This window comes from Lathamus discolor, chromosome 1 (genome assembly GCF_037157495.1).
Source record: "Lathamus discolor isolate bLatDis1 chromosome 1, bLatDis1.hap1, whole genome shotgun sequence".
Lineage (NCBI taxonomy): Eukaryota > Metazoa > Chordata > Aves > Psittaciformes > Psittacidae > Lathamus > Lathamus discolor.
In genome coordinates, this window is record NC_088884.1 from 66060951 (window position 1) to 66070771 (window position 9821).

Consider the following 9821-nt stretch of genomic DNA (forward strand, 5'->3'; position numbering starts at 1 on the left):
AGCCAGGACTGCAAAACAAAGACACCCCCCCCTTTCTCAGGCACACGGATCCGGGCGCGGAGAGCATTCCCGCGTCCTTAACCGGGCTCAGCTCCGTAAACAAAGCCCCTCGCACCTCTGCGCAAAAAGAGCGCAGCGGGCGCGCAGACAAAGCGGGGCCGGCGAGTGCTGGTGAGCGCTGCAGCATGCGGGGCTGCGCAGGGCTTCCTCTGCGAGTGGGCTCTGGCGGCTGCGGCTGCCTTTTTTTTTTTTTTTTTTTTTTCCCCATTCGTGTGAGCGTTATTTTTTTTTTTTTTTTTCTCCTCTCTTCATCAACTTCCTTCCTGCTCCAACTGCCAAAGCTCAAAGCTGAGCGCTGAGTGGAGGACCCCGGTCGCAGGCGCCGCTGAGCCGGTGAGTACGAACCCCGGCGGGGAGAGTCCGGGGGGAACCGGGTAGGGGGACAGGAGAGGGCTCACCCCCAGCTCCATGTCCCCGGGCGCTGCTCAACTTTGCTCCTTTGTTCCCGGCGGCTGGCTCCGTTGCCCAGCCTTGCCCGGGGAGACGGACAGGGCCCCCACTGCATCCGAGGGGGAAGTTGGGCTACACGCTGTGATGGGCTGGAGGGACAGGGGAAGGAAAGGCAGCCCCCGGGGTGGTGGGAGGGCCCCCGTGGGGTGTCGGTGGGTGAGCCCCAGTGGGATGGTACCCGGCGGTCCCCGAGCTCCCTTTCTGCCCTCCTCCCCCACGGGGGTGCGATGGGGAGTCATGGCCAGGGGCGCTGGAGGGGTCGGTGTGTTTTGCCCCTGTTGTGGAAAATTACTTCCTCCCTGCTAAACCTACTTCCTGGAGATAAGCCCTCAATCAGAAGGTGTTTTGGGGGAGTGATGCACAGAGGGAGGGCAAATAAAATGCTGCCCCAGTGTCACTTCTCTTTGTGTCCATGGAGGCGTGTGGGGGCTGAGAAGGTGCCCACCATCTGCTGCAACCCTACTCCTACTGCAGGTGTGAGGGCAGCCACTTCCCTGCATAGGCAGGGCCCAGCCAAGAGATGCTTGCACCACTCAGCAGGGCATGATTCCTCTTTCATCTCCTGCAGCTATCTCCCTCTCTGGCAAGGACCTCTAACGCTGCCCTTGCCCCTCTCCCCACTGCTTTGTGGGTGCTGCCAGGCCTCAGAAGCACAGGTGATGCATGACTGTGGGTTGGGGCTGCAGGAACGCAAGTAAAATGTAGTGGTGCAAGGCACAAATTGTCCAGATTTCTCCTTGCGTGGAGCATTTATAGGATTAATTTTCTCATTTGTACTGTGGCTTGTGGCCTGAAGGGGGGTCTCCATTTTAGCCCAGCCCTTGGCTTGAGCAGTGGCACAGGATCCCAGGGACCCCGATAACTGGGTACCACACTCAGTTTGGGGAAGTGCTGGTGCCAAAGCCCAGTAGCATATCTCAGCTTGTAGAGCTGGAGCAGGTAGAGGCAGGGGCAGCCGTGATGTGAGCGTTCCTCTTGGTCACTTCAAGCCTGAGAATTTGGCAGGAAGGCAGGGTCAGGTCCACAGCTTGGGGAGAATGCCAGAATGGGCTCTTACCAGTGCCATACTAAGATGTGTGTGAGCCTGGGGTTGTTCAGTGAGCTACCCACATGGGCTGGCAGGGAATGTCTATATGGCTTATGTGATGCAAAGGGAAGGTCTGAGCGATGGAGAGCAACCAGCTGGTGCAACCCTGACTGCTTTTTCTTTGAGTGTGGCCATTGCTCTCTCTGGTGTTAGATCACCCCCACTCCCCTCCTGGAGGACAGGGGCAGACAGGCAGTTCTGCACTGTGGTCATAGTGGTGGCAGATGCAGCCTGGTATCATGAGAGAGCTCAGGAGAGAGAAAATTACTTGGGTCTGCAGCTGGAGCCCAAGTGAAAGGCAAGACCTAGTGGTGGCTGCTGCAGCTCATTACATTCTTTTCCTGTGCTGCATGTGGGATGGCACTGAGAGGATCGCAAGGCTTTGTAAGGTGACTAATGCTGGGGCCGCAGAGCAACGGGGCATGAGCAGTTGTTGCTGTCCTGAGGAAGCTTCTGGTTTCCCTCCTCATGAGGACAAGCTCAAGGGCCTTTCCTATAGTGTGTAAGTCCTTCACATTTCTCAGGCTGGGCATGAACTCAGCCACAGTTATTCAGCTGCTGGGATTTGTTTTCTTCCCTGTTCATGTGAGCTGGGATTCCCATTTATTTCCCAGCTGCCTGCTCTGCACTAATTCCTGACTCACCACAAAATTGCGAAGTAGTCTTGCGATGGCCGTTAGCATTCTCGACTGTGACACCACTCTTCTTATTCTTCTGCTGCTTGGTCCTTCTCTGTCCTGTTGTAACATGTCAATATGTCCCTCCCTGTTCTGTGAGGTTTTTGTTTTGGTTTGGTTTGGGTTGTGGATTTTTTCATTATTTTTTTCCCCACTGGAATTGCACAGGGAAGTCTGGATATTACTCACTGCTGCCTGATTCCACTTGCTGATTCACCCTGAACTGTTGCGTGTATAGCTTTTTTTTGCATTTCCTTTCTAGTTTAATGAATGAGAGAACTATCCCACTATCTCCCAGTTTAACTTATCGGAGCAGGGGTGAATGTTAAGACCAGCTGCAGAGAAGGATAAAGGGCTTGCTGGGGAAACTGCAAATAATCAGGCAAAAGGGGGATTTTTAGTTGGGACAGTCTCGAAAAAGGGGTTAATACAACGATAAGTGGAAGTGAACTGAATGAATTGTGTAGCTTGACCAAATCCTTTTGCTGCCAAATAGCAAGGAATGGCTTGGCCATTTGTGACAACTGCCGCTGCACCAGAGCACTGCTGTTTTCCACCTTTCTCCAAAGAATGGGAAAGTGTCTGGAACCATGCGGCTGGCTCTCTGGCTCTGCAAGGCAGGCAGCTGACTAAGGGCGACCTAGCACAGCACTGCTCACCTCTCCTGCCTATCTCCTGTTCCGCCATTCCATGCCCTGGCTGCTCATCAGTTGATCTCTCCCTGCTCTGGCTCCCATTTGGGTTGCCACCCAAGCAGTTTTGCTTCATGCCTGCATTCAGCAGTGCATGTCCTGGCTGTGCTGGCTGCAGGCTCCAGCCATCCTGCCTCTCTTTTCAGAGAAACCCCGCTGATGCAGCACAGGTACACATGGCTGCTCTGCAGCTGGGCTGGGTGCAGTCACCATCATGCTTCCTTCCTCAGTGGGAAGGAGACAAGATTGGTGCCTGAAGTGAGCTGTTCCTGGAGCAAGCACTGGGAACACCAGCAGATAAGACTATAGTGGGTGCATTTCCTTGAGAGCTACTTGCTAATATAAGGGAGCTGCTGCCAGGTATTTGAGCTTTCTGTGAAATGTGGCTTTTAGCCTATTGTGAAAGGGTAAATGAAACCCCTGGCCTTGTCTTTATTCATGTCTCTCTGTGCCGCAGTGCGTGGCAGTGGCTCTTTGTGTGAGATGGCTGGCGAACACTGAAGCCTTGCACGGTGGCTTGTAATTGCAGGGCTGCCGGCCACAACTGTGCTGCAGAGTGGCTGTAAATCACTCTGCTTTCAGCCTCCGCTCCTGCAACTCCTCCCCAGGAGGGAAGAATGGTGTAGGTCTGTAGGTCTGCGTGTGCGCGTGGTGCCTGCAGGGAGAGGAGCGGGGGCAGAGGGGGATTGTGTTCCAGCCAGAATATCGGCTCGGCAGTGCCGGGATTGCAGCTGATCACCAGCGCCATTTGCCTTTAACGATCCCGCTCCGTGCTGGGTGTGTGCCTGCCTATCCAGGGATTGAGCTGCTCTGTGCCCAGAGCAATTGCCCCTGGGGATTGCCTTCCAAACCAGTCTCATTGACTACCCCCTCCTCTGTTACCCAGACCAAGTGACCATGACTGAGAAGACCCAAGAACCTCATGTGGAGGATGATGATGATGAGCTGGATGGGAAACTCAACTACAAACCTCCTCCCCAGAAGACACTGCAGGAGCTGCAAGAGTTGGACAAGGACGATGAAAGCCTTGCTAAATATAAGAAGTCCCTGCTGGGAGATGGACCTGTGGTAGTAGGTAGGCTGGGGCATCTGATAGGAAGGGACTGGGGAGATGCATCACGACAGTGTGCTGTGGGGATGGTGCAAAGTGGCCTTAAAGAAGAGGGAGCTTGTTTGACCAGGTACATGAGCTGCTTCTGTTGGAGGACTGGGGATGGACAGGTGGAAAGATGCATGTCAAAGAAACAGGGAAGATGCACTGACCATTAGGTGTAAGGTTACTGGGGTGTGCTGACATCAGAGAGGGACTTGTGGTGGGAGGCCTGTGGGCCTTGGAGGACCCTTGAAGGGTTAAAAACCCCTGAGGGGACCAGTGTATGCTGAAAAAGAGCCTTGCTGCTCAGAATGACCTTAAAGGAGGATTGCCTTGGAATGGAAAGACCTCCTCTAGGTATTGGGATGAAGGCTAGAGGGATCCATGTTGGCAGACTGGGGTAGATGCATGGTTCTATTGTACTAACAGTCTGTTGTTACTAGGTGTTCCGTGAAGTGCAGTTTCTGTGTTTCTTCAGTGTTCAGAGACAGTGTTCAGTCTCCACCCCCCCCCACCCCTGCCATTTAATATTGCAAGCTGACAGCTTCCCCCTGACTTTCCTACCTGCAGACCCAACAGCTCCCAATGTGGTGGTCACCCGCCTCACCCTAGTATGTGACTCTGCTCCAGGACCAATAACCATGGACCTTACAGGTAGGCACAGACTCTGTCATTGTGCACAAAGGGGAACAAGCAAAGGCCCTGGCATGCTTCACATTGAAAGGGAGCTTGTCTTTGGGATGCTACAGTGGATTTTAGAGGAACTCTAAGGGCATCTTAGCCTTATTTCTTATTTTGATGTATATGTGTATGAAAAAGGAGATGTACAGAGAAAATTGTTGAGAGTTTTTCTCTGGCTAGACTAATCTAGGAGCTCCAGAGTTTTTCCTGCATTCTCTTCTTACTTCCTTTCAATGAGACCTCACGAGCACATGGGATGTGCATGTGTTTGGGTAACTGACTGTTTTGAAACTTCAGAATCAAGCAATGCTGCAGTTCCGGCTCCTGAGGACATGGGGAGAGAACCAGGCTTCACCTTATATGGGCTTTTCTGCAGAGAGAGGAAGCTGGGCCCAGAGGAGCAGAGAGGCTTCCTGTTCAACCAAAAGCACTCAGAACCCTGCAGAATCCAGGCAGCTTCACAAGCTGGGCAGCAGCTGTAAAACATGCTCCCTCACCCAAGCCAGGGCTGGGCATGGGTGAAGCATGCACATGCTCCTGCAGATTCCCAGCAATGGGTTTGTGCATAAACATCTTTGCGTATATGTACCCAGACCTGTATTTGTTTAGGCGTTATCTTCATAGATGTGGACACAGACACATAGAATAGAATAATCTAGAGTTTCACTTCCAGAGACAGCCCTGACCTCAACTACACAGCTAAGGCAGGTGTAACCTCAATATCCCACTGATTAGAGGGGCTGGGTTTTAGACGCTCATGCTGGGTTTCAGGTGAACATTAAATAAAAATTCCAACATTCCATTCAGAATCCATTTTCTAGCTTATTAATTCATTGGAATTAAATTAACATATGCAGATTTTCCAGTTTCTTTTTCCAGTTCACCAGAATCCTGTTTCCCAAGTGTTTCTACGCAACTGGCATTTGGTTAACAAATGAGCCTTTGACCCCCATGAGCATGTGATTCCCTTTTGATAGAAATAGGACATGCTGCTCTGAAGTTCAGCTGAGGTCCAAGATGGTCCTTGTTGATAGTCATGTCTCAGAATTATATGTACATAGTTTTTGCAGGTAGAACTTTTCATGATTCTTCAGTTTTCTTTGCATAAGACTATGCCAGAGATTGCTACCTTGTGCACATTCATAGAGTCAATACATATGTACACCTAGGCATTTCTGTGTATGTGCTCTCAACAGGTCAATTGCTTACACAGACCTCTGTGTACTCATTTTGCAAGTGCGCTGTGCTTGAAGGGATGCTTGCTTTCGACACCAGTCCCAGCCCCATCCTCCCTGCGTGTGGTCTCTTCTCACTGATATGTCTAGCTAATGGCTTGATCGTCTCTTTACAGGTGATCTTGAAACACTCAAGAAAGAGACCTTCGTATTAAAGGAAGGAGTGGAATACAGAGTTAAGATCCACTTCAGAGTGAGTTGTTTTCCTTCCTGTTGCTTCTCATGACTTGCTGAGTCTGGTCAGTGGCAGCCTACCAGATGAGTAGAGCCAGGCAGCATGCCTGCCTAAAAGTTGGGCCTTTGTAAAGTTTCCATAGCTTTACATGTCATTCTGCCCAACAAGAGATTGGGTATTTCCAGGGAATTGCTTGTGCTTGGTTGCCCCTTGGAAGAAGTTGCTTTCTGTCCACTCACAGTGGTGAACAACAGGTGGTTTGGAAGCCAGATGGGTAGTTTTGGCTGAGTTTGACTTTGCATTTTAGCCACCAGAACATCTTTACTTCACACAAAGTAGAAATGGACAGGGAGGATAAGAGAAAATTGCTTTCCATGAAGTTCTGGTTCAGTTGGCGTTGCTGAGCATCATGTATAGGATCATAGAATGGTTGGAGTTGGAAGGGACCTTAAAGCTCATCCAGTTCCAACTCCCTGCCATGGGCAGGGACACCTTCCACTAGACCAGGTTGCTCCAAGTCCTGTCCAACCTGGCCTTGAACACTGCCAGGGATGGGGCAGCCACAGCTTCTCTGGGCAACCTCTGCCAGGGCCTCACCACCCTTACAGTAAAGAATTTCTTCCTTATATCTTATCTAAATCTACCCTCTTGATGAAAGCCATTTCCCCTCATCCTGTCAGTATATGCCCTTGTAGGAAGTCCCTCTCCAGATTTCTTGTAGCCCCCCTTTTAGGAACTGGAAGGCTGAATACATAATAAAGGTTTAATACCATAGCATTTTGCTGAAGATGCCTGAGTTCTTCTGGGTCACGATATATCCAAATGGGCTCATTTCTTCCCCTCTCCCGTTAACCAGTGTGTCAGCCATTTCTTCTGCTTCCAGCTGAAAATGAAACTTGGCCACACTCCAGCATGGCATCCAGTGCTGAAGTGATCATCCCCAACAAATGTTTGCTGCAGACAAAGCTGGGCTTGGCAGAGCAGGCTAAAAGGGAAGGAAGATAGCTCTCCTGAAATGGACAAGGGACAGTGTTAATGTGTTTCATTCTGTAGGAAAGATTTCCCTTCTTCTCTGAGGCTTGCTTTTTCAGAGATTAATTTGTGTCCAGAGACACCTCCAGCTCTCCTTTGTGCTATGAAATATTTCCATCTGTATCGGAAGCCTGTTGACAGGAGATGCCTGGAGCCAGACAAGTTATTCTAACTCCCTCCCTCAGTCCTAAGGCTGGTAAGAGCTGGCACCATGTGAATTACCTCCTGGGATTTAAAAAGATCTCCCCGTTTTGTTTCCAGATTGAGTAGTGCTGTGGAGAGGCGATGTATGCTGGAGGTGGACAGCAAGGGATATATTCAAGCTATCCATAGGAGGTCTGAGGAAAAGCTATGAAGAAAACTGTGCCCCTCTGTCTTTTGAGGAGAAACGTGCCAGCTCTCCACAGAGCTTAGAGAGTAGCTGGGAGTGCTCAGTTAACCTTGCCCCCCATTTGTGCTACATGGATAACCCTAGTCATACATGTCTGGTTTTCAACACGGAAATTGTTAACCAGGAATTCCCTGCTTCACTTTTCTTTGTCCTCATCAGCCCGTCTTGTGAAGCTGGCTGATGTGCTTCAGTCAGCTTTAAAGTCAGGGGAAAGGATGGAGAAGTGCAGGAAATGCACAGAGGATGCTGCAGGTCTCCAGGTGCCTATGGAGAAGTCCTCAAAATGTGCCTTGTGCTGAACCTTTGAGAGCAGTGGTGTAGGAAGCCAAGATGGGTGTGTCTCCAAGGAGAGGGAAAACCAGCAGCTATTAAATCAACCCCCTTCCCCTGACACTTCTTTCTGGTCACTTCTTGCAGGTAAACAGGGACATTGTGTCGGGACTGAAATACGTGCAGCACACCTACCGGACAGGGGTGAAGGGTAAGAGCTCTTTGCCTTGCACATCAGTGCTTCTATCTCTGTGTTCCCTCTGCTTAAAGAAGTGTGCCAGGATGGACACTGGATAAGGGTAGGGCCTCCCCTGGTTGCAAGGCCCACGCTGTACCACCATGTAGGAAGCAAGGCTTCTCAGCAGAGTGCCTTAGCCTGCACCCTGAATCACCCAGGCCAACTGCTTCCTCTTCCTGTGTGAACTCAATATGAGCCAGCTCTGGTATCTCTATGCTACACCACTGTCTGCAGCAGCAGCCCTCAGAGACACTGGCTAGATAGTGCTTGCCACAGATTTCCTTTCTATACAGAGCTCCTCACCTCCCCTCCTCCCCTTTAGAGTGGCTCAACCTGTGTGGAGCTTGTCACCCCCTGAAAGCTCTTCCAAATGCACTTGGTAAAATTCAGAACTCTATGCTCTATGGAACTTCCTGCTGTGTGCAGAGCCCTGTGTTTGCCCCCAAAAGCACTCCTCTTTGTGCAGTGCTGCCCTGCCTGGATGAGGCAGAGGAGAGCCCCATTTTGCATACACACATCCCCCATGTGTATTTCTGCATGCAACCACCTCTAAGACTCCAGCACATGCAAGTGGTTTCTTCTCACAAGAAAAATAGAGTAGCAGGGGATCAAGAGAGATCTTGAGCCATACATTGGGTGTACCCACTCCCTTCCAGCAGAACATACATGTGAGAGGGTACTGACTAAGTTGCTTGTCCTTCTGCCCATCCGTTTATCTTTCCAACTGTCCTTATGCTTCACTAAACTTTTTCCACTGATTCTGTTCCCCTTGCTGACATTGATTGTCCCTTTTTCTCCCCACTATCTCCTTTCTCTCTGTGACTTGTGCCCATGCTCCTTGATCATTCTCCACCTGTGGGACTCATACCTTGTGGATTATTTTCTCCTAGTGGACAAAGCCACGTTCATGGTTGGCAGCTACGGGCCACGGCCAGAGGAGTATGAGTTCCTGACACCTATTGAGGAGGCTCCTAAGGGTATGCTGGCTCGAGGCACCTATCACAACAAGTCCTTCTTCACAGATGATGACAAGCATGACCATCTCACCTGGGAGTGGAACCTGTCCATCAAGAAAGAATGGACAGAATGAGTTCACTCAGTTTGCCTTCCCCCTTCCCATCCCCTTGCCTCCTGCACCAGTCTCCAGGTGGGCCATGCCCGCCACGCTGCTCCTTCCTGCCACCATGGCCAGCCACAACCCTGGCAGCCCTTCCCATGGGTGCTGGGGCTCTGTGCCAGCCTTGGTTGATGCACAGGCCTGCAGGCGGCCTTTGCTGCTGCTTCTGATACACTGAAAATAACCTGCCCTTTCTCACCACCACCCCATCATTACACCTAATGAGTTAAATTGGGAAGCATCTCCCTCCCTTTCTCCCAGTACTTCCTCCTGCTGCCTCCATTTCTCCTGTACCAACTCTGGTCCCGGAAGTGCCTTTTCTAGGGTCACCTGGCAGGGTGGACTGGTCCCTGGAAAATCCCTATCTCAGTTATACTTGCCATATGTTCTGACTCACCGTAAATGGTTACTTACCTTCCATGATGGTCTCCTGGTCTGTATCTGGTGCCCCACCCCCTTAAAATCCATCCTTGTGCAGGCAAAACCAGTCAGGGGGAATGCAGCTAGATGCTGTAACAAGACTTCAGTGTTCCAAGAATAAAACCAGTTTCTTTCTTCTTTTCTGTATAAGCGTCACATTCTTTCTAGAGTTGTTTTCCAGTGATGTGTATGTGGAGAATGCA

At 50.7% G+C, this 9821-nt stretch overlaps 1 protein-coding gene across 1 annotated transcript; it reads left to right on the forward strand.

Moving 5' to 3' along the window:
• Positions 1 to 285: 285 nt before the first annotated feature.
• ARHGDIB (Rho GDP dissociation inhibitor beta) lies at positions 286 to 9756 on the forward strand. Its single transcript, XM_065675704.1, has 6 exons — positions 286 to 393; positions 3853 to 4041; positions 4630 to 4713; positions 6092 to 6168; positions 7991 to 8054; positions 8972 to 9756. The coding sequence occupies exons 2-6, from the start codon at positions 3864 to 3866 to the stop codon at positions 9169 to 9171; spliced, it is 603 nt and encodes a 200-aa protein (XP_065531776.1). The 5' UTR covers positions 286 to 393; positions 3853 to 3863; the 3' UTR covers positions 9172 to 9756.
• The last annotated feature ends 65 nt before the right edge of the window (positions 9757 to 9821 follow it).